We start from the raw sequence: 25,669 nt of genomic DNA on the forward strand, positions 1-25,669 counted from the left end.
AGCCTAACGCACCCCGTAATTATATCCGTATTTGGGAATTAATGTTGTAAATAAAAATAAAATAATTAGACCAAAACCAAACAAAGTTGCTTAGCAAGACCATATCGTAAATAGTGTCACTAAAATGGAATAGGAGTAGATCACTAACTCTATTAATCCAATACCGTAGGCCTAGAGGATGATGCATGAGCTCACTTTTGTAAGTGGTCTTGATCTTTAATAATAAACTTAATAACTGTTATTCAAACTTTAAATGTAGTATCATTATAATTTATAAGAATATTAGAGATGGTTTGACAAGTTGACTGAAGTTGAAATGCTAGTTTACCGAATTGAAGGTCAGAGTCTAATTCAAAATGAGTATATATTTATTATATAAGTAATTCATAGAAGGTAAGATTAGGCTACCTAACCAAAACAGTTAGCCTTCCATTTCATACGTTTCAACTTTTTGTTAAGAAAAAAAGAATTCGATGTAAGTTGACAAATCCTTTTGACCTCGGACCAATATTGGATTGACTAGTAGACCACTTCGAAAGGAACCAATCACAACCTTGATTGCATTTACAATAAAATTCTACACATTATATTTTTAGAAAATCATCATTAGAAAGTGGTGCCAAATTTGTGTATATAGTCAGCGAAATAATTTGAATCTGTGTATAACTAAAAAAATAAAATATGAATTGAGAGTTTGGTGAATGGTAATATCAAATCCACGAAAAGGGCATGTGAACCGTGCATATAAAATAAAACCCATAGATATTCCCTCATTATCGCTTCATTCAATTCTTGCTTTGTAACAAAGTTTATACTAAATATGGTCTCATTTCTCCGATTATTGATTCCAAAGGCGTTTGTCGTCGTCTTCGTCGTATTAATATTTGGACGTCCCTCCCTTGGGAGTTCGAGTTTGTTGGGTGAATTATCGGCTATGGAAGAGGTGGTGCAGTGGGCTGGTTATGGGGAAGAGAAGCTCTCCACCGTCGTTATTTCCGGCACAATCATTTGCAACGCCGATCAGAATCCTTCCACCAATTCGCACCCTGTCTCAGGTTATTAATTTTAGTCATTCTTATTTATTTGTTGTGCTTATTTTTACTGATAGTATAATGTAATCTAATAAACTTGATATTACGTTTGCCATGAATCCCATGACTCTTTATTTGTTAGTACTTCTTTTTAAGAGAAAAAGGTTTGTTGTATAATATAATCATGATTTGGTGATCAGACACTAAAGAGTGCGTCTCTCCAACTCCCTTGCATTTAGTCTCCGTCCATCCCCTGTCTTATTTTGACACCCATGGATTTCAAAACACTTTCTCACTTAAAAAAAAATGGAGAAATGAGTTGGTGAAAAATAAACGCCACTTTTATTTATTAGTTTTATAATAAAATATGAATTTAATTATTTAGTAAAATGGTGATAAAGAAAAAGTAAATGAGATTTTAAATCAGGGACTTCTAAAATAACAAAAATAAGACTTTTTTTTTAGCGGAGATGGGCAGTAATTTGTTAAAATTGAACCGAAAATCGATTACTCACCTTATTTTCAGCCATCATGCCTCCAAATTAAAAAAAAAAAAGCAGAAAAAAGAAATGGAGCAAGTATTGTCATTTACCCCATCCACCCCACAATAAGAGTTATTGTGGGTACGAGTTTTGAGAAATGTAAAAAATATAGTGTATTAAAAGAGTTAGTGGAATATGAGACCCATTTTTTATATTGATTTTATAATAAAATGTGAGTGAAGTAAGTTAGTGGAATATAGGAACCTACTTACTATTTATGGTAAAAATAAAATGTGACTCTTATTGTGGGACGAACCAAAATGACAAAGTGTGACTTTTATTGTGGGACAGAGGGAGTAGAATTTATTCGTTTAAACAAGTATGAAAATTTACAATGGATATTCTATTTGCAGGCGCAGAGGTGAGTGTGGTATGTGGCGTGAAGAGATGGCCAAGAGCAAAAGGTAGGACGGATGGTTCTGGAAAGTTCGCGGTAGATCTTCCTTCACATCTCCATGCCGTGCCCAACTTGGAAAAAGTTTGCCATGTGAGAGTGGTTCATATCCCACCGACTTCTCCTTGTCGAAAAGCTTGCGCCGCAAAGCATAATAAGCCCATCTCGCTGAGCTCCACTGATCAAGGCATACGCACCTATACCACCCACAATATACATCTCACCCCTCCTCTCTAAACTCCCTACAACCTTCCTTCTTTCCTCACTTTACTCACAAAGTCACAATCATGCACCCTACCCACATGCTACATATATATATCTATCTATACATCAAAACAAAGAAGATTGAGATAGAGTTTATGCTCTTGATATTTATCAGTATATGTGGAGAGTGGTGAGAGTTGTAAATTACATCTAGTGAGTGATGTGCGTATACTTCATAGTTCATACATTCTTGATTGGTAATGAAACTTTTGTGTCATCTTCTATATGGAACACAGAATATGTTGGAATAAGGAAATCAATTAATTGGAGAACAATAGGCAAGAGATGAAGTTATGGAAAGAATAATAAAGAAAATCAATTAAAGATTATGGAAAATCAAATCAAGAAGATATTTATGGAATTTGAATATATTTTCCATTTATAGCTAGAATTAGAGACTATAAAAGATTGGGTAACCATTGAGAAAATTAACAATATAATTTTTAAAGTTCTCCCCGTCTTTTACTTTCTGCAATAGTATTCTATTTTTCGCATTTTACTTTTCAACAAAACTATCAGAGCAGGTTCGATCACATGGATCGATCACTGTCACTATATCAAAAATAACAAAAAAAAAAAAAAAAGAACTCCCAAAACCGTAGGCAAATTTGCCCTAACAATTTATCCAATACTTAGCTCTAGAAAAAAAAAATAGCTAGCCCTCTACGATAGCAATGATTGATGCTTTAGTTTAGCAATTTGATAGACAAAATAGTTACAGCCCTCAATGATTTGATGTGAAGAAGGATTTATTCGTTGGATAACCACAAGAAACCAACCAATCTGGAATTGTTCGGAGAAGGCGTGAAAAGTTTCAGACCTAATAATTCCTCTATTCCCCTCCGAATTCAGGAAAGATCTGGCGGTGGGAGAAGAACTAAACCTCTCTCGAGAGAGGGCAGAGAAGTCCGCTGTCGAGAAGGCCACTGAGAAGGCTCCAGAAAAGCAGCCCGTTGAAGAGATCGAGAGGCCTGGATGGAGATGCCAAAAAGGGGAAACGCTTCCTGCCGAGAACAGTGGAAGAAGAACAATTTGATATAGAAGGATGATGCAAGGGAGTAATATCCATCCAGAGGGAAAGGATAGAGGAAGAAGACAGATTTGATATCACCAAGGAAAATCCGCAGAGGAGGCATTGTGGTGAAGGTGGTGGAGCCAGTAGCAAGGACACAAAGGCTGCTAGAGAAGTGTTGATCTGCGCAAGTAGCTGACGGCGGATGAACCGAGCAGAGGCTCCATGGAGTTCAGGGATTACTAGCTGATTTGGAGGTGGCAGCAAGCCCTAGATCCGGAGATAAAATCTGAATTCAAGGAACGTCCGGCCGAGGAGGAGAATAAGGTTTCCGAACGGACAATTCCCCGTCAAATTAGATGAATATGCCAGTGGTGGAACGACCACCGGAGAAGAAAGAGGAGAAGCCGCATTGTGGCTGATGCGAAAATGACAGCTGGTGGTAGAATTGGGAGCTATTGAAGCCACATCCATAACCAATGTGAATGGGACATCCCAGTGATTACCATCGTTGCAAACGAAAAGAGCTGGAAAAGATGCCTCCATGCAAAGGGAGGAGTCAATCAAAAGTGTTGGGCGGAGTTCGACAAATACTCGGTGGAATTGGCGTCGTTGAACAGGTTGTCGCCAAGAAGAAGAAAAAAATGAAAATAATGGGCTCATAATTTGAGTTGGAATGGGTCGAGAATGGTTCCCCAAAATTAGTCTTGGGCTGCAAATTAAACTCAGTCCAAAGATGATTTAGCTCCTCGGCAAGAGTCAAAACGTCTGAATGAGCTCTTCGACAAGAGTAAAAACTGTCTAAAATGCTCCTGGATACGAGTTAAAACTATCTAAGATGGCTCCTCGATATGAGTTAAAACTATTAAAGATGGTTGCGGGATACTAGCTAAAACTACCTAAGATAGCTCCTAAATATGAGTAAAAACTGTTTAAACAAGCTCCCGAACATGAGTTAAAACTGTTTAGACAAGCTCCTTGATACGAGTTAAAACTACCAACAAAAAATTGAAGAGTTCCTTGATAAGAGCCTAGAAGAAGTTCCTTGAAACGAGTTTAAACTTTCAATGAAGAAAAAGTAACTCCTTGATACGAGTATAAATTATCAATGATGAATTGAAGAAGCTCTATAATACGAGCATAAACTGTCATTGGAAATTGAAGAACTCTTAAATACAAGTATAAACTATTTATCAAACCAAAGATCGTGCAAGTTAAGTGTCGAAAAACTCGATACTCAACTTGAGAGGGAGTGTTGGAATAAAGAAATCAATTAATTGGAGAACAAGAAGACAAGAGATGAAGTTATAACAAAAATAATGAAGGAAATCAATTAAAGATTATGGAAAATCAAATCAAGGAGATATTTATGGAATTGGAATATATTTTCCATGTATAACTAGAATTAGAGCCTATAAAAGGTTGTGTAACCATGGAGAGAATTAACCCAAATTATTCAAATGTAGTTTTTAAAGTTCTCCCCGTCTTTTACTTTCTGCAATAGTATTTTATTTTCGGCATTTTACTCTTCAACAGAATATACTGGGCCTAGTGTGGGCTCATTTCAGCCATGACTTTGGTTATTGTTAGCCCATTGGGTCAGTTGTGACTAGACCTTTTCGTTGGATTTACCAGTTTTTATTTCATTAAAACAAATTTGGGCTTGCCCACTTAATGGAAAAATAATCTATTTTTAATTTGAATGGGTATCTTTTTTAATTTCAATTAGGGATGTCAATCTAGCCCGAAACCCGTGGGTCGACCCAAATAATCCGATAAAACCATAGGGTTAGGGCTGGAAAATTGTAACCCAAATACATAACCGGGCTACACGGGCTGACCCGTTTGGGTCTGCGAGTTATGCGGGCTGGCCCGGATGGGTTGCGGGTTAGCCCATGGGTTGAGCATTGAAAAAAAATATTATCAAATTTAGGGTTTATATTCTTATATATATGAAATATATATGACATATGAACTATATATGGTAATTATGTCTTCCTTCTCAAATTAAAATTTAGGGTTATATGAAATATAGAGTATACTAATATCATAATATGTACTCATATAATCACATTAAACTCCATACAATTTATTTTTTGGCATACAATTATATGTACTATCTTTTCTTCTTAGAATTTAATTTTTTGGGTAACAATTAAGAACGTTATTTAACTCCTTTTGAAATGCATGATTTCCATTTAATTGTATTCAGATTCACACGTGCTACTAATTGAGCAATATGTTTATGTGTTTTGTTTCAATTTTGAATAGCTATTATTTTCCTTCTCTTGATCACTTTGATAATATTTCAATTTACGACAATCTGTTTTTTTTATAAGTTAGAATATTGAATTGGATAGAAAGAAACCAATAAGATCACTTCTGATCCAAATAGCCCGTGGGTTAGCTCGAAACCCGAAGAGTTAGGGTTAGGGCCAAAAATCTATAACCCGAAATATCCACGGCCCGAATAACCCGCACCCAAATAGCCCGACAACCCGAATGGGTTGGCCCGAACCCGAGCGGGTTAGCCCAATTGACATCCCTAATTTCAATTATGTACTCCTTAGTTTCATGTTACTTACATTTTAAGAAAGTTGTACTTATTGAGTTAAATAAAGATAAAATAATGACCGAGAGAAAATAAAGTGTGATAGAAGAGAAAGAGTAAATTATGAGAGAATAAAGTAACTAATATTTGATATTTTGTTTTTAGTCATAAAAAGAAATAGTTTAATTAGCTTGTGATAATCTAAAATAGAATATAGCTCAAGGAACTTAGAGAAAGTAATTTTTCATTTTAATTATATATTTCAAAATTTTGATAATTTATTTTACTTTTTAAAGTGTCATGAACAAATTTATACATTGCACAATAACAAAAATGTCATTTCACATTATGTCCGTAACACCTCACTTACTTTTAGCTTTTTAATGATAATTAAAAATTAAAAATATAAATTAATTATATAAATTCAAAGGATAAAAATGTTATTTTATCTACTAAGCAATCTCTAGTCTATCAGTAGCACTCCAATTAGTATTTAATTTTATCTCATTTTTCAACTTATCAACCAAACAACACCAATTAAATCATTATCTTGATTCATTTGTATTTAAAGCCTATCATAGCTTAGTTATCTTAGACTATCTAATCGTTTCCTATACTCAGAGCATATTTATTATTGACTTTCACAAATTTATATCTTTTGCTACCATCTAGTTAAAATATACTACTCCGTATTGATTGATCTCTACACTTTAGATTTCAACAAATTTGACAAATTTCACAAAATTTTTAATATAGCAATATATTTATGAATTTTCTTTTTGGATTTGGACTTACAAGGAAGAAACAAAAACTTAAGCACGTATATTTTCATTTTTATATATTTCAGGTTTAATGACGATTAGAATAAATATATTCGTATATAAACCTGGTAGAAAAGGGAAACGTAGGGCCCACAGGTTATCCCCACCACATTATTCGCCATATTAAACCCATCAGGCCATCACCATTACCAACATACTTCCAAACTCAACATTCAATCCCACTTACTTTTAATCTTCAATCCTAAACCACTCTTAACACCCAATTCATCGTCAATCAACAAACCAATTTCCTCAAAAATCCCCAATCAATTCAATCCTAAAATCGGACCAACACTCCTCCATTTGCCCTTTTCCTTTTTTCCTGTTTCGGCCATGCTCCCCACACTACATTGAGCAGGAATCCGTAGCTCTGGATTCTCTCACATCCAGGGCTCTTATTCCTCCCTAATTGCCATGGGGAATGCCAATGGGAGGGAGGAGAGCGGCAGCGACACCCAATCCGTCGTCGAGGACTCCGCCACCGCGCAGGTTAGCATGGCCGATCAGGATGGGGTGCACGCCCACTCTCCCCCTTCTAGTCCTAGGGCTTCTCAGTCGCCTCTCATGTTCAGACCTCAGGTCAATTCTCTTGATTTCTTTCCCTTTTAGATTATCCACAAAAATTGCCTTGTTTTTACGATTCTTGTGATTCAATGCGTTGGGGATTTCTTCTTTATTTCATTAGATTGATTGTGTGAAGATTGTATTTTTTGGGTTTAGGTTTAGGTGGAATGTGTAGTATTCAGTGGTATTTCGGATTGTTCTATAATTTTGGTGTGTGCATGAATGACTGTTGCATTACCTGCACTAGATCCAAGTTCTTACAAGGGGATCCAAGTTCTTACAAGGGGGAACTGTATAGGTTGTTTAATTCAGTAGGGCACTATTCGTTTAATTGGATGGTATGGTATGGAAAGTTCACATGGATTTTTTGCTACAAATATCTTATGCTATCTTGATTAAATTCAGATGCCAGTGGTTCCTCTGCAAAGACCTGATGAGCTGAACATCCCTAGTCCTTCATGGATGCAGACTAGCTCAGGTTATGAGGATCTGTATAATGAGCAAGGCATTCCAACTATGATTACATGGAGCTACGGAGGCAAGGAAGTCTTTGTGGAGGGGTCATGGGATGGCTGGAAGTCAAGGTTATTGCTTTTCTATTTAGTTCTTGAATCTATTTACTTGATTAGTTCTTCAATAAAGAACACATTTTAGATCGTCTTCGACAGGAAGCCTTTGCAAAGATCGGGGAAAGACTTCACCATCATGAAGGTACTTCCATCGGGAGTTTACCAGTACAGGTTTCTCGTAGATGGACAATGGAGGCATTCCCTAGATCTGCCTTGCGAGCAGGATGATTCAGGAAATACTTATAACGTTTTAGATCTGCAGGTAACATTTATTTAATCCTTTAAATACTGTCATTTTGCTCTACATGAAAGCTATTACCTCTATATTTGTTCTTAGAATAGGGAAGAAGTACAAGTTACTTTATTTTGTTGTTACTCTCTAGCACTGTGGGTGAGCAGGCTAAAAGGCTTTAAATCCCTGATGCTTTTCTCTTTCTTTTCTATGTTTTCTCTTTCTTTTCTATGTTTGCTTGTTTTGGGTCACACATGATAGTTATATATTATAAGTTGATGGGCACAATGATATTGAAAGTTTGTTGGATCAATTGTCTTGGTAATGAATGTGTAAAACCACATCATTGTCATGAGTATGACTAAATTAATACTCTAGGGTGGCGTCCGGTTGCCATCACTAATATCATGAGACTATCCATCTAGGATTAAGTTGTGGGATTATTTTAGTTAGAGGGGAGAGGCTATGACTAATTATTATGAGACTATCCATCTAGGATTAAGTTGTGGGGGATACATATTTAATCATGAGATTTAGTTTTGCCAACCGAACACCCCCTAGGAATTCCACTCTCAATAGTATAAAACACGTTTGTCTGGCTTGTCGAATAAGTTTGTCTAGAAGATTAAATCTGATATATGATCAGTTTGCATATCTGGAAAAACTAAAGTCAATATAAATGTGCTTGACTATTGATATGCAGGCTAATATCTAGTTTCTCAAAGTAAGAATGTAGTATGATGTAATGCCAGACTGCTTTTCAACTGTGAGAGGATTTAGTCATGGAACAATTTTTAATTATGACTATTAAATTGTTGGGTTGTTACGGTTTTTGTTGCTGCTGTTATTCTTGCATAGAAACTGTGGCAACTTGAAACATAATGAAGAATCAATGATTTCCAGAGGACCCTCAGGACATCTCTACATATGTTATCGATTGTTTTGGAAATATGCGTGGCTGCAATGCTTATTGACTCTTCTAACTCATGCTTCAGGATTATGTTCCAGAAGATATCGATAGCATTTCTGGTTTTGAACCGCCTCAATCACCAGACTCTAGCTATAACAATACTCAACTTGGTCAAGAGGATTTTGGAAAGGAACCACCAATGGTTCCACCACATCTAAATTTGACATTATTGAATGCACCATCACCCCAGATGGAGATTCCGCCTCCTTACTCGAGACCGCAGCATGTAGTGCTAAACCATCTTTACATGCATAGAGATAGGAACCGCCCATCTGTCGTGGCACTAGGTTCTACAAATCGCTTCCTTTCCAAATACGTTACGGTGGTACTTTACAAGTCCATACAGAGGTAAAGATTTGTGCCATATCTTTAAGCCTTGATTTCTCAATGTACTTGATAACAATCAGAGATACATGTCGGTAAATTGCTTATGTTGGATTGAAAAAATAGCCATACGAGGAATATTTAAAAATCTATTTTCACGTGCAATTACTTGAGCTTTGTTTCTCACTTGCAATCTATCTTCTTTGCTTGGTATTGCTGTGGAGTTAATTCTGGAAGGAAAAAATATGATCCAATTTCCGCACTTGTGTACTTTTCATAGATTACAAACTTCTCAGTGTACGAGTGGAATGAAAAGCCTCTTTCTTGACTCTAATTCATAACAATTCTCATCACTAATATATCTGCTACAATCAAATTTGAAAAAGATATATTAACTCAAAAATAAAGAACAGAATCATATTTCCAAGTAGTCGCATTCAGCTTCGTGGTCGTATTGGAACAAAACTTGGGAGTAGTATTTCATTGGGACATTTGGTTTATAAGGCAGTATTACAAAGAAAGGCCGAAGCAACTTGTAGAAAAATAAATTAACGAGTATATTATCATCCATATTAAGAACTGACTATAGCAATTTGTTCCAAAGTTGCTATATACTTCAACGGAAAACAGGGCAGCCAGGGACAATAATTCCCGGCGCGGTTGGGCAGGAAGCGAGCGGGCAGTGGTCGGGCTCCGACCCCCACCACTTGACATTCTTGCCCCCATTTTGCAGTGCGAAAAACAAGAGAACCCCCATGAAAGCCGTCCCGGCATCTAGTGCAGCTGATAAAACGTAGTTGTAACGTTGCCACCACGTTCTTCTATATTTGAAGACGAAGTAGTTGAATATGGTGCCCGTCAGGATCCAGCTAGCGATGTTGGTGGGCGTGGCTGGTGGCATTCCGGCAAAACCGTAGGAGATGACCGGAATGTTAATGAGGGGTATCCACTTGTTATTTGGGTACATTTTGCTCAACAACCATACCGGTACTGGCAACACTGCTCCAACCAGGAACAACCACACCAGGTTCCGATACAGGCCTCCTGCTCCGAAAAGCCTCTCGGGCCCAATCAGACCCCAGATCACCGACGCATCAAAGGTTACACGGAACTTGGGGCACGTCCATGGGCTCTCCGGGTGCAATGACTCGATATCACAGATGTTTTCAATGTTTTCCAACATCCACCATGCAACTCCCAGGTTCACCGTCCCGGAAACTAGTGTTCCAACCAGCTGAGCCCAGAACATGCTCCGTGGTGGGATCTTCATGTAGTGGCCGAGTTTGAGATCCGCGAGGAAGGAGAGAGCATGGACTGTGCTGATTCGTCCGTATATCTTGAATAGCAGATTTGCAATGGGTTTTCCTGGAAGGATGTATCCGATGATGAACTGCGCGATTATGTCGTATCCAGGTTGCTGCAATCATTTGATAAAAAACAAAGTTAGTTGAGGATAATAGAGTGCAAGGTTCTGATTAAATCTTTCTTTACCTGGTTTGTGGTGGCTTGAATGACTCCAATGGGGAGGGTGACGACCCAAGCCAAGGCGAACGCGAAGAGCATCCCCCACCAGGGAAGCTGCACGACATCTTTCCAGACAAACGACAACAATAAAGATAACACGATGCTGCCAACTAGTAGGACCATGAACCACCACTGAGGAACTTGCTTGTAGCTTTGCATCAGCTTTGTATGAATGTCCGCTTTCGCGTTCTTCACTGCAGCTTTACTTTGCTTCCAGATATCACTGCCCAACACAAAACACCTCTAGTTATGAAACCATCAACAAAGACATCAATATATGCATCACCAATGAGTTGCAACCGAACCTGCCATGAAACAGCGCTACATGGGTGAGTGTGGCTGTGAACCTCGCGAATCCTGATCCAATCGAGAGGGCAAACAGAGGGCTAAGGTAGAGCTTGCTATACTTTTCATAGGCAGATATATTTAGATCAAACTGTGGGGTCAAGATCTTAGTAGTATCATATTTATGCCCACTCGAAGTAAACAGCTGGTTCGAAAATATAGGGAACTTGCGCGCATCAAAGGTATTGAACTTCCAGTAACAGACGGGGACAATGACATATATGAACATGATGAAGCCAACCATGACATTCAGGATAGAGGAAAAGGGTGTCACCAATGGACTGCCATGGTAGGCCGAAATCCCAGCCCAGTCGAGGGTGAATGCACCCACACCCAGGCCATGGTAACCCGAGCCAATCTGCTGAGCAGTGATGCTGCGAGGCCACACCCAACACACCCAAGAGAAGAATGTCAGGATCTGAAACAGGTATCCCGGGAATAAGTAGTAGATGAAACTTGCTGCCATGCAGATTAGGAAAAATCGCATCCTCGTCATCCCCATCGACTTAGACTCCCTCTCGTGTAGGGCCCTGTTACAAATGGTCGAATTCAAGCTCAGGAGACACACAACATAGCGAAAAAGCAAGATTCGTAACGTGAATTTCTCCATTTAGTCAGCTGTTTTTGTGATGAAGAATGAAAGCTGATAAATTGAAAGAGAAATGAATCAAAGAAACATGTTTTGTTACCTAAACAAGGAAACTTGGGCAACATTAATCAAAGAAACATGTTTTGTTACCTAAACAAGGAAACTTGGGCAACATTGGAAGGCCACCACATCTCAACTGGATCTACCAAGTATTTCCTGAGCATCCCAGCCCATCCATATCCCACCATTTATTAGTTTTTTTTAAGGAAAATAATAATATCTGAGTGGTCAAGACTATCAAAAGAGCACAGAGGAAATTCAGTGTCTGCTTGTAATAGCCCTTCATGACAGTAACGGCGCCAATGGAGTAGGCGTCGCCACCGCCCTGAGAGACACCGCAATTGGCTATAACCGTGATAATGACATGCTCCTTTATGTTGAAGGGGCCCGGGTTGAGGCTGAAACGCCACCTCCCGAGCAGAGTGTACTCCTTGTTCGGGAGAGTGGCGGCCATGAACTTCCCGAGGGGGAGCACCGCAATCTGCATGAGGATGGCGGAGATGGAGAGTGGCTGAGTTCGGTAGATGAAGAAGGTATTGAAGAATATGAGGAGTGCGCAGGAGGAGACGCCCAGCACCCATGCACGGAATGTCATCACCGGGAGAGTCGGGTCGTCGGTCTCCGGGACCACCAGCGCCACCTCCTCCACGGAGCATCTCTCTGCCTCATTGCCATTGGCGTTGGTGGCGGAATCGGTCACCATTGATGGCTTTTATGGTATTGGCTTCTGATATATTTGTGTTTATACTGAGATATGGAGTATATATATAGGCCAATATTGAAGGGTCAGACGGGTCCATTAAATATACACTTTTAGATTTGGTTGTTATAGGATTTAATTAATTTTATTAATTAAAATAGTTACTGTACTACTTAAAGATAAGTAAAGATAAAAGTAGTCATTTTCATTATTTCACTTTTACTGCAAAATCATAATTGGCTGGTATATTATCAAGCCATTGACAACAACGTCATGAGTTATTTGTGAAGTGAGCAAATTCAGAAGCTAGTTTGAGCTTCTAATCATGAATTACTCTTATTTTATGACCATTCACTACCAGTTATGACTATGGTTTTTAGACTTCTTAGTTCACGAGTTTCCGGGATTTTACAAAAAATAATACTACTATAGTATATAATTCCATATGAAGGTAACTACGTTTATATTTTTATCCTTATATATGTACTCCTATTTTGTTAACAGAACTAAAACAAGGCATGAATGTAAGACTCTAGCTATTTTTTCTGGGATATACTATAATTATTTATGTCATTAATATAACAGATGAAGTGTTTACGTAAATTCGCCGAAAATTATGTGTCTGTTAAATTCTTATCTAATGATTTTTTAAAATGAATTATTTGAGATTTATCAAAAAATGCACGTTATGATTTATTAGAAGGAAAAATGTGTGAAAAGAAAGTGTCAGTGACAGTCCATATCTCCAATGATCATATATAGGAGGATATTAAGTGAATTAATTCTATGTGAAAAGATATTTGACAATAATATGACCAAATATATTTGTAATTTAATGATTAAAATGATTAGTGTTATCAAGTGATAAGTGTAATTAAATGAGCCATTAATGGTAGTGGCGGAAGGTTTGATACTTTTGAAGTGGAGAGCGCTCGTGTTTTTTTTGGTTCCGACACGCTCTGATTCATGGAATCTATGTGGGACCCAATGGGGAAGCGCCACGTAGGACTAATAGTCCGTGGTGTACATGAGCAAACTGCCGGATTGTTTGACGCCGTTAGTGCGATCTTCAGTAAACCAGCAGATTTAGTAACTATTGCCGTCTGAATTCGTGCGTAGAGCTTGTGTTCATCGCGTGGCTGGTTTAAACCTCACATATTGCTCATCCGCCACTTCACTTTCCCTTTTTTGAATCTTTTTTGTTGGACTTTCAAAGTTTATCATAATGATTTTCGGTTTCGAGATTTAATTGGAAACATTAGTAGGATATGAGGTGCTTCAAAATGAGGTGCTTCAAAAAAGTCCACTGAGCATTAAATGTTGATTCATTTCTTCCTTTTTTTTCCTGGATTTAATTGTGAATTTTAATAGGATTATTAATATCAATTCAACTTCAAATTCTCAGATAATATCTCCAATGGCTTTAGGCCAGCAATAGCCTAGCCAAAAACTCCTCCTGCTACATTATTAGGACAAGAAACCCCTCCTGTCATATCACCAGGACAAGAAACTGGACAAGCAATAGCCTAGTCATAGGCTAGCAAAATTTAAAAAAACAAATAAATTACAATCACGCAAAATACGGAATTAAATTTACGACACAGATACGGAAAAATGCAATAATTTAATATAAATTAAAAAAAGTACATCCAAAAAAAAAATTACATAATTAAAATTAAAAAAAAATCTATCGCCGTGCAGTCCTCCGCGCCCACAACTCTTCAATTAAATCCTTTTGAAGTTGAATATGAGCATCCACTTGGCGCATGTCGGTATGTGCCTTGAGGCGGCCGACTTCATCGTGAGGTACCCCCATTCGCACGTTGGGGGTGGCAACGCCGTGGCTTGGACCGACTGCATCAGCATCGTCATTGGCCCAACTAGTCAGTTGTACACCTTCATCTTCGACTATCATGTTTTGCATGATAATACATGCGTACTTTATATTAGCAATGCACTCGACATGCCACAAACACGTTGGACCCCTAACTGCTGCCCATCGAGCCTGGAGCACACCAAATGCCCGCTCCACGTCCTTGCGCGCCGACTCCTGCCATTCCGCAAAGTAGGCCTTCCTTTCATCAGCTGTGCATCTGATCGTCTTCACAAAGACGGGCTGCCACCTAGGGTATATCCCATCCGCCAAGTAGTAGCCCATATCATGTTGGTTGCCGTTGGTGACAAAACTAATGGTCGGACCGACGCCCTGGTACTGCTCGTTGAAAAAGAGCGACGAGTTGAGGACATTGTGGTTGTTGTTCGACCCGGCTACCTCAAAATAGGCATGTCAAATCCACAACCGGTAATCAGCTACGGCTTCGAGGATCATTGTGGGATTCTTTCCCTTGTAGCCGAGTCGTGTAGAACCCTTTCCAGGCGGCGGGACAGTTCTTCCACTCCCAATGCATACAATCTATGCTGCCCAACATCCACGGGAACCCATGCTTCTCCCCGTGCGTCTGCATCAGATCCTGGCAGTCTTCGGGACTAGGGTTTCGAAGATACTAATCACCGAATATTTCAATGACGCCCCACAGAAATACTTCAGACAATCCAGGGCAGTCGTCTCACCGATGTGGAGGTACTCGTCCCACATGTCTGCCGCGCCTCCATAGACCAACTGCCTGATTGCCGCAGTGCACTTTTGTATAGGTGTGTGGTCGGGTCTGCCGCGCCGCATCGTACCTGAACCGGAAACACCTATATCGACGCTCTAAAGCGTCAACGATACGCATAAACAGTGGTCTACTCATCCTAAAACGCCGCCTGAAATGGTTGGCCCTAAACCGCTGCTCCAGAGCGAAGTAGTCTTCATATAGCCGCTGATGTGCAGCGATGTGATCCCAATCAACCACAGCTCGGCGGTGGACAATGGGTCGAGGTACCGCCGGCTGCTGCGGCTGCAAGGCCCTTTGTATCAGCCGATTTATCTAGCGGGACATATGCATCCAACTCTTCGTTCAATCGTCGTTCGAACTCCTCAGCATCCCCACCACTACCACCATCACTTCTACCACCACTACTCATTTCGCGATATTGCTCTTGTACAGAAATTAAGAGAGAGAGAAACTCGTTAACACAAGTGGTGTGAATGAAAATGACGTTAAAATCGCGTATATATATAGTTTCGAAAAAAAGATTAGCGCTCGCCGATCGAGATACCACAATGGCGGTTAGCGGATCGGCTAGCGAATCGACTAGCGCCCGTGAATCGGCGAGGGCTAGCCGATTCGCTCGCCGATTTCGCGCTGGCCGGTCACAATGATCGGCTAGCGGACCGGCCAGCGCGCGCGGAGCGGCTAGCCGACCCGCTACCCACCATCGGAGATACTCTGAACCTAAACAAAAAGCCCACAAACTTCATAGGATTGACCCGAAACTACCTCAATCCCAATAAAATTGGCTCGAACAAAGTTAATTTACCCAACCCAAAAATAGACTTATAAGAAATTATGGATATTGGTACCTAAAATCATACTACTATTTAGTATTTTGCCAAATTTTGGTACTCTCGCGAATTTAAAAGTGATGGATATCCCTAAAATTTTGAATTATTTTAGGAAAGAGAAAGTGATTCCCCTAATTGAATTGGAACAATAACCGTGTGATTTCATATAACTCAATGTCAAAATTGCCCTTTTCATATTTAATATTAATAGAAAAAGAGGGATTTATTCTAAGATTATAAAATTGTGTGGCCCATATTAAGGACCCGTTCAGTTTGAATGAAATGTGTTGCTCCAGTTTTAAAACAGACCCAGAATTGGGGATGGGTGGCCCACCATACATGAATAGAATAGGATGTTTGGTGAATTAGATTTGAGCGTGTTTTCTACTAGTTAAAATAATGTGATTTAAGTGTAGTGACAAAATTACCCCTCATCACTTCCCATTCCCAGATTTCACGCTGAAACCCCAATCTACCGCTGCAATCCCCAATCCCACCGATGGTGTAGGAGCAGCTGATCATCCGCGACACCAAGCGTGCCCACACCGACTGGGTCACCGCCATCGCCACCCCAATCTCGTCACCAAGGAGGACCGCACCTACGGCGTCGCCCTCCGCCGCCTCACCGGCCACTCTCACTTCGTCCAAAACGTCGTCCTCTCCTCCGACGGCCAGTTCGCCCTCTCCGGCTCATGGGACAGCGAACTCTGCCTCTGGGACCTCGCTGCCGAAACATCCTCGCATCCAAAGACACAGATGAATGCGTCGATTTTGGGCGTGCAATTCAATTTTGGGAGGGCAAATCCGTCTATTCACCATCGACTCCTTCCAATTCTGGGCTCCCCAGAAATAAAAACCATTCATTTGTTATGTTTTAAAAATGGTCCATTTCGCATGAACATGCGGGCCGTAGCTCCAATCTTTGGCTTGGCGGAAATATATCTTAGAAAGTGAACATCAGTATTTGGGCAGATTTGGAGGCATATCTGACCATATCTGTGAAACTGAACGGGTCCTAAGTTATTTTGTTATTATAGAAGGTATGAGTTATCATATAATCACATTGCTACATCTATATACATTAAGTTGGGCAGCTACGAAATTACGCTACAAAATAAAGACATAAAAGTATATTGATAATAAAGAGTATAGTTAAATTGAAGATAGGATGAAAGCTCCAGTATTATATTATAATAACTAGATCAACCCAAAAACCAACAAAAGGGGGAAAATGTGAGTTTTAACGTTAACATGTGTCTTTATCGTCTAAAGAAGTTGTAGTAGAAGCGCTAGCTCATAATAATTGTTATAATAGTAGTATACGTAATCTTTATAATAGTCGTAGACATAATGTTCAAACAGAAGGCAGAAGTACTAAAAGGATCACCACTATTGCAATTAGGCCATGGTACATCACTAATCGAGTCATTGGGGAGTATAAGATCTTTTATTTGCAGACAACATCTTTTCCCCAAATCCTCTTCTAGATCGAGATTAAAACATATTCAAATGTCAAGTGATTCGAGTCGTGAACAACCGTTAAGGATGAGTTCAAGTCCTTCATTTCCCATCCAATGTGCAAAAACTTGAAGATGTTGTAGATTAGGCATGCTTTTGCTGATTGCAAAATCATACAGATTTCGGCAGTGGCAGATCCAGACTTTTAGATTGTGGGTGCGAATTTTATGTAAAATACTCATTCCATCCCATAATAAATGGCATACTTAGATAATGGATGTTAAGGAAATGTTATTTTATGTGTTAAGTAGAGAAAGAAAAATATATTTATATTAATGTGATAGAAAATAACATCTTACAATAATATTCAATTTTAAAGTAATTTCGCAACATAATTGAACACTGAACTTAGTGTTCGTATCACATAAAAAACAGCTAATATAACCATAGAAAAAAAAATGTAACTAATTAAATTTCTGAATTCATACTAAAATCTTAAAATGATAATTAAAAATAAAATAAAATGCAACTACCAATATCTAAAACAAAAAATAGGAAAAAAAAACAAATTCATACACTGATATTAAAATATAAATGAGATACTATAATAAATAATAAAATATAGTACTGCCTAATACTCACAAATTAAACTTAAAATTTGGAAACATATAAACTAAGTACTAGTACCTAAATTATATAAAAACATAAAAAAGCCTTTAAAGCTGAATATTGAACTAAAAGAGTTAAACATGAAAGGATGAACAAGCGGATATTCCATGATGGAGAATCGAACTCGGGTGAATCCCACGGGGAAGTGCCACAGCTACCACTAGAGCACTTGTCCATTATATAATTTCTACATAAATTGTACATTAATAACATATTATTTTGGGGGTACAGTTGTACCCACTTGTTCTTAGCTCTATACGCCACTGTCTCCAATTAAACACTTTAACCAATAACGCCTAAAACCCCGTGCCGGTTAAGCAATGTGTCATCTTAGCCGAGACGGAGAGAGTAGTGTTTAATCATCTTTGGGAAAGATTTAGGAAGGATTTGGGCAATCATTAGGAGAGAGAGAGAGTTCAAAGGCTAGATGAAATATGAAGTGACTGGGACATTAATTGATTTCACCTTGAAATCTCGCACCCTCAATTTGGGAAGAACCGCTTAAATTTGCAAAATGACTCTTTTACCCTTCAGATGCAACATAATTAAGAAACGATGTAACTCGGGTTTATGGAATAATCACCACACATCTCAATATCTAACGCCCAGATTGGTAGGATGTTAGATCTAGAAGAGTATAGGGAGTATAGTGCTCCCCTATATTTTTGTATGCATTTACTTATTATTATTCTTGGAACTAAATCTAAACCAGTACGGTTTCTGAATAACAAAGTTTTTCTCGAACACCTCTTAGGGACAAGGGCGGAGGGAGGGTGGGGCCAGGGGGGCCCATGGTCCCCCCACTAATTTTTTAAAAAACTTAAGGGTATTTTAGTAATTTCACATTAATTATAATTTATAACATATATAATATTAAAGATACATTTCAGCAAAATTATCCTTCATCCATTCACGAATAGGAGTCTCGTTTTTCTATTTTAGTCCGTCCGCGAATAGGAGTCTCGGTTCACTTTTACCCAGTAATAGGGTCTCACCTTCTATTAACGCATTCCACTCACATTTCATTTAAAACTAATATATACAAGTGAGACCCTTATTCCACTAACTTTTTTCCACCCACTTTTCTTAACATTTCTTAAAACCCGTGCCGCCCATAAATGGGACTCCTAATGGCGGACGGAGGGAGTACTCTAAAAATCATTTTCTCTTAATTAGTTTTCTCCTTCTGCCGCCATTCTACTCCTTCTTCAGTGTAATCTGAAATCTAGTTATATAAAACTAGGTACTCCCTCCGTCCCATGTTACTCGCACTTTTCATTTTAGGCCGTAAATTTGAGATTGATTTTTTAGTGTAATTAAATTAGAATTTTAAATGTAATGAGACATCACTTTATAAAGGACTTCTTAACTTAATCTAACATATTAATTAAATGCATTAATTCTAACTTAAACTATAAATAGTATAAAGAGTTTGTGACGTGCCTTCTTTTTAAGTTTAATTTTGGACCCCCCATGATGAAATTTCTGGTTCCGCCACTGCTTAGGGATATATGTAATCAAACCACATAGGCACCGATTCAGTTCAATAACAAAACTCACACCTTCAAGTAATTAATTACCAAAATCTAGGATATAGGTTTATTAGGTTACAAAAAATCTGCACATGTTTGATAAGTCCAAGAATTGTATTTATTAACAATGTATGCCTATGCTATACATTGAGATTGGAAAATACCAATCACCAAGACTTCGTCATAGACTCATAGCAATACAGACATTTGATGTACTTTCATTTTGCACACTCTTAATATGAACAACAGCTTCAAGTACAGATATTTGATGTAGTACCATGTAATAAGGACGTATGAGGAAGCTCGTGATCTAAACAAAAACCGCCATGCCACCATAGGTTGGTGCAAGTTGCGGTACAAAAACATTTGTTGCAGTACCCTTAAGTTTCGCAACTTGCTTTACAAAAACATTTGATGTATTGCCATGAATCTTAAATGTATTATACAAATTTGACCATAAATGTGCATGACTTTTGCAAGGAGGATTGCTAGCTAACTGCAACACAAAATGTGATATATAAAATTGAGAACACATGATAATGGGGAAGGTGAGAGAATGTTACAACTTGATATATTCATTGGTGTATCTAGTGTAGAACAAGGGGTACAGCTGTACCCCTTGCCTTAACCATATATTGTAATGCTATTATAATGAAACCGTTGTAGTCCTGTGGTAGAAAGCCACTTAGTCTACAAAGAGACCCAAGTTTGACTCCCGGTTGCGCCAGGGCTTCTCACAGTTATATTTTCTTACATTTCTTTGTTCTTCATCTTATTTTGAAGAATGCCTATTTTCTCCATTCTATTTTGAAGATTGCCTATTTGCCTTCTTATTCGATTCAACTACATATTCCTTTTAATTTTGCTGACTTTACTATTTTTTAGTTGTATTTTAATTTTACTCCTTTTAACTTGTAGTTATATTCTATAGGAGACTTAAGTATTTTGCTGTAATTAATTTATATTACTTACTATTTTGAAGTAATTATATTTCTACTTGTTTTGTAATTACTACATTTTTACTATATAAGACTTGTAAGTATTTAACATATACTTCATCCGTCCCATAAGAATATGCACTTTGAATTATGCACGAGTTTTAATGCATAATTAGTAAAGTAAGAAAGAGGTAGAGAAAAAAAGTAGTTAAAGTATTGTTAGTGGAGAAAATGGGTCTCACCTCATTATAGAGAAGAGAATTTCCAAAATTAGAAAGTGCATATTCTTGTAGGACATGCTAAAAAATAAAGAGTGCATATTCTTGTGGGATGGAGGGTGTACTTAGTTATGAATAACTAAATTTTTCTTAAATAATTTTAATTTTTTTTATTATATTCCTATTAATAAAATTCACAAATATTTTATCAATTGTTTAGTTATGGAGTATATTTTTTATTTTTTTTTCAAAAATAGCTTTACTTTGTATGAATAATTTATGATCAAAAGATTTACTAGTATTTTATTTAACAAAATGAAATAAAAATGATCGATCAAATTTTAAAGGTCTAAGGTAATGAAAATATTGTACCCCCGAATTAAAAATCGTGGATACGCCACTGATCGGAGATAGAAAAGGTGGGTGTAAGTATTAAAGTAGAGGTATAAAGAAAGATGAATATTTTAATAAGAGTGAGAAAAAGTGGTTGAGTGTATTAATTGGAGAGGGAAAGTTTCCAAAAAAGGAAATTTGTCATCTTAGTTGGGACAAACTAAAAAGGAAAACGTGTCATCTTAAGTGGGACGGTGGGAGTAGTTGCATTTTACACCGCCGATTCACTTCTCCAACTCAGAAGCTCATATCATCTTCAGTACAATACTTCATTGTCGTTAGATTTCTGCCGACCTAAAAGCGTGGAGCAGATGGCACGGGCGACACTTATTGTATCCCCTCCGAAAGCGAATTTTTGACAATGGGTGTGAGAGATACACTTATGAAGTTGCATTTTCTGCTAGTTCTGAGTTTATTCCACGTTCTTAGTTGATGAATGTTTGCTTTGAAATGTTGCTTATTTTTTTGAGAATTTTCTTAATTTATTCGAAATATTGCTTAATCTGGGTGAGATTGCCTAAGTTGTTGAAAAGATTGTTTATTTTGGATGAAAATTTGATTAAGTTGTATGAAAGATTTTTTATTTTCGGTGAGAATTTGCTTAAGTTGTATTGCTTAATTGGGGCAATAATTTGCTTAACTCGTTTGAAATTTTGCATTAATAGTTGTTTAAACCATTAATTGCTTAATCTGGGCGAGAATTTACTTAACTTGTTCAAACCATTACATTAACATTAATTTGGTAGTGTTGGTGACTATTGCTCGGAATGCAGCTCCTATGTTAATTAAATCAACATATGAATACATTTGATGCACTAAAAAAACTACTTAGAGCATCTTCGGTAGCGCCCTTCCCACAAAAACTTCCTGCCACGTTATCACTAGGACTTTTCATTCCACTGCCACATCACTAGGACTTCCCCTGCACTAGGACTTCCCGCAATAAATTAATAAATTCACAATTATTCAATTTACGAAACTAAAATTTACGGAATTAAAATTTCGACACGAATACGAATGGGGAAATGCGAATATTTCATTAAAAAAAATTACATAATACTTAAAAAAAACATAATTAAGTTAAAAATTACATAATCATAAAAAGTCGAGAAATACAACACTCGGCTCTCACTCCTCCTCATCCTCGTCCTCGTCCCCGTCGCCCGTGCCGCAGCCGCCTCCGATGTCCCCGCCCCCAATCTCGACGTCATAATCATCAATGGGTGGCATTCCTAAATCACGCCGACATGCGTCGATCACATCCTTGCACATCCTTTTGTACGCAAGATCGTGCGTGCTAAACCACCTATGCATGTTCTGACTCAGGGTCTTCGTTAGTAGAGCGCGGGCGAGACGGTCTAGTTCAACTGGGGCTTCAGGGGCCTCCGATTCGACCTCGAAGGACCCGCTGCGGCTGCCGCTTCCCCTCGCCATCCGCTGCGCAGCCTTTTGTCCCATCGGGCGACGACGACGGCGAGAGTCTGATTGTGGTAGCGGGGACACTTCCTCGGCTTCGGGGAGCTCGTGCGAACCAGCACTGCTACTGTACTCACCGGAAGAGTTGATCTTCGTCCGCTTCCAGCCCGAGTCGACACCCGCACAAAACTTTTGCAAACTCCTGACCACGAGAAAGGCCTCCCATTGGTCAAACTCTTTGAACTTCAATTCTTTGTCGGGGTACTGGGACAAGGCCCGGTTCTTCACATCCTCCTCAGACATGCCGCTGGTTGCCATGCGCAGGTTGTTTTGGTAAAGGCCGGCAAAACGACTTAGCTTAGGCCTCAACCGATCCCACTGTTTCCGGCATTGCTCGGGAGTGCGAGGCTTCACCCTAGCTGGTTTGAGTGTGAGGTAGGCCTCACTAATACGATGCCACAATCGGTCAATATACTGGTTCGCCCCGACATAGGGATCCTCGACTACACCGACCCAGGCCTTCGCAAGCGTGGCATTTTCCCCCACGGTCCAGATCAACCTCTTCCCTTGCTCCTCCTCACCCTCCTCCTCTGCCCCCATTTGCGAGGAAGAGCTCGGGGCTTTGCCCTTGCCCCTACCCCCGCCCCTGGCCTTGCCCTTGCCTTAGCCCCTGCCCCTTGCAGCAGGCTTCGCCTAATCGGAAGTCTCACGGATCAGCTATAGCCCCAACTCCTGCCCCAACTCCTCAAAAGAGAAAGTTTCGATGCCGGCGTACTGAGTCTCCGGAACAGTACTAGGGGAATCATCGGAAAACAAATCTATATATGGGCGATAGACAGATTCCCTAGGTGTCTGAGGGCTCTTGTGCTGCATCGTCCCACCCATCCCTGCCATATTTGGCGTCATACTCCCTATCCCCAAGGCCCCGGGCTTCATCCCACCCACCCCCGCCATATTTGGAGTCATACCGCCTATCCCCGCTGCCCCGGGCATCATCCCACCCATCTGACTCATCAAATTGTACATATTGTAGAACATTTGGGGAGTCCCCGCCATCCCTGCCATTTGGGGATTCATCCCCGCATTAAAGTTTCCCTCCGTTACGGCGGGAAACGTGGGTGTGTTTCCTCCGCTCGTGGTGGGGGAGTTCCTATTGTACTCCATTTATAGTAGAAATGAAACTTGTAGATTAGAGAGAGAAACTTGTCAACACAAGTGGTGTGAATGAAATGAAGTTCAACGAGCCGTATTCATAGAGTTTAAAAAAAAATTAATTTTTAGTCGGACGTCCGACCTCGACGCCCGCCACAATGGCGGACGTCCGCCCGCCCGTCGGTCGGATATCCGAGCCCATCCGACGTCCTCAAGGGACGTCTGTGTCCTACCTTTTTCTTCACTACGGCGGACGTCCTACCGCCGTTGAAAATGCTCTTATTGTAACATTAGTCATTTTATATGTGCAATTCTGGATTTGCAGTGGTTATTCTTGGATTTCAGTTATTACATGTTATATAATTACACTTAATGACTTAGATGGCACTGTCTTTGGATTTGTAGTGGCTTCTTTGTCGTCATCTTATAATAATCTTATAATAATGTGGACTTTTGATTTCAAATGTGAAATTAATGCGCAACCGCTTAACCATTAAGATGCAACATAATATCATTAATTTGCAAATGTTTGGGAAAATGATGCAACTACTAAAACATTAAGATGCAACATACTATCTTTAATTTGCATAGGTCTGTGAAAATATTGCAACCACTAAACCATTAAAATGCAACCTAATATCAATAATTTGCAAAGGTTTGTGAAACGATCAATATAATATGCACAAATATTTTCAATAATGGCAGCTATCTAATTTTGGGAATGAAATATAATGTCAAGCACAAAAATAGGTGTTATGTAATTTAGCATATGGGAATGGCGCTATTTTAGGGAGTGGAAGAACGTTCATGAAATCTTAATACCTAAAATGTCCTTGGAACATACTACCGTCGTCCACCAAAATTTGTCCCATTTTTTCATTTTCGTCTGTCCCCCAAAATTTGTCCCATTTCACTTTTACCATTTTTGGTAATGTACCCCATATTCCACTAACTCGTTCCTATTCACATTTTATTATAAAACTAATATATAAAAATAGGACACACAATTCACTAACTTTTTCAACTCACTTTCCATTACATTTCTTATAACCCGTGCCGGGTCAAAATGAGACAATTTTTGGTGGACGGAAGTAGTATATTTTAGGGGGTTTGTGTTAAAATGACAACCCCTCTTAAAGTGACACTGTGACACCACTTATACATCAATATTATAAACGCTACACAGCAATATCCTAAACACTACACAGCAATCTATAGATTGTTGTATAGTGTGTCGAATATTGTTGGACAAGAAAAATTGTTGTATAAAGAGCAGCAAATCGCTGGCGGAGTTTTTCAGATTTTTTTTTCTTTCTTTTGTCACGTGACAGCTTATTATTCGTCCACGTGTACAAATGATTGGTTAAGAATGATGGTATGGTGTTATTTTAAGAGGTGGTGACACACATGCACCTATTTTAGAGAGTATCTTATACCATCATGGAAAAAGAAATATTGATCAACCGCTCGTCTAATCCGTGATATTAAATAAACCGGGTTACCAATTTATTGCCGTGTCTAAGATAATGATATACATTAATTAATTTTAAAGTTTGCTATAGAATATGCATTAAGATTTGTTAATTAAAAAAAAAAAAATGCATCTTTTATGGGATAAGGGATTTCCAGGCGTCAGACATGCTAGTGCCATTTACCAATTTATATCAGTGGAGAATGGCCATCCTCCATATCATTTGTTAATTAAATTTTTTTTGAAACACATCATCGCCCTCCCTCATGGACCTCGGTTACATAGAAGCCAACCTCCAACTACTTGGTCACTCAACTCATTTAATAAATCAGCCAAGAGATTTTGCCAAATGACACAATCTTATTGATTGATAATTTAGAAAAAAAATTATATGTATTTTTTAATATATTATATTATAAAACTTCTAAAAATTATACCAAAATTCATAATTCCTCACCCTCTAAAAATAAAGACCACATTTG

At 38.6% G+C, this 25,669-nt stretch overlaps 3 protein-coding genes across 3 annotated transcripts; 2 read left to right on the forward strand and 1 right to left on the reverse strand.

Annotated features, from left to right (window-relative positions):
- The first annotated feature begins 785 nt into the window (after window positions 1-785).
- Window positions 786-2,457, forward strand: LOC125186103. Its single transcript, XM_048082419.1, has 2 exons — window positions 786-1,055; window positions 1,927-2,457. The coding sequence occupies exons 1-2, from the start codon at window positions 821-823 to the stop codon at window positions 2,202-2,204; spliced, it is 513 nt and encodes a 170-aa protein (XP_047938376.1). The 5' UTR covers window positions 786-820; the 3' UTR covers window positions 2,205-2,457.
- Window positions 2,458-6,778: 4,321 nt separating this feature from the next.
- Window positions 6,779-9,460, forward strand: LOC125190579 (SNF1-related protein kinase regulatory subunit beta-2-like). Its single transcript, XM_048087909.1, has 4 exons — window positions 6,779-7,194; window positions 7,585-7,763; window positions 7,848-8,010; window positions 8,976-9,460. The coding sequence occupies exons 1-4, from the start codon at window positions 7,030-7,032 to the stop codon at window positions 9,300-9,302; spliced, it is 834 nt and encodes a 277-aa protein (XP_047943866.1). The 5' UTR covers window positions 6,779-7,029; the 3' UTR covers window positions 9,303-9,460.
- A 217-nt stretch (window positions 9,461-9,677) lies between these two features.
- On the reverse strand, window positions 9,678-12,495 carry LOC125189966 (oligopeptide transporter 3-like). Its single transcript, XM_048087177.1, has 5 exons — window positions 12,013-12,495; window positions 11,883-11,980; window positions 11,104-11,673; window positions 10,766-11,021; window positions 9,678-10,691 (listed from the first exon to the last, which is right to left on the reverse strand). Exons 1-5 carry the CDS (start codon window positions 12,493-12,495, stop codon window positions 9,891-9,893), a joined length of 2,208 nt encoding a protein of 735 aa, XP_047943134.1. The 3' UTR covers window positions 9,678-9,890.
- Window positions 12,496-25,669: the final 13,174 nt, after the last annotated feature.

Source organism: Salvia hispanica, chromosome 5 (assembly GCF_023119035.1).
Source record: "Salvia hispanica cultivar TCC Black 2014 chromosome 5, UniMelb_Shisp_WGS_1.0, whole genome shotgun sequence".
Lineage (NCBI taxonomy): Eukaryota > Viridiplantae > Streptophyta > Magnoliopsida > Lamiales > Lamiaceae > Salvia > Salvia hispanica.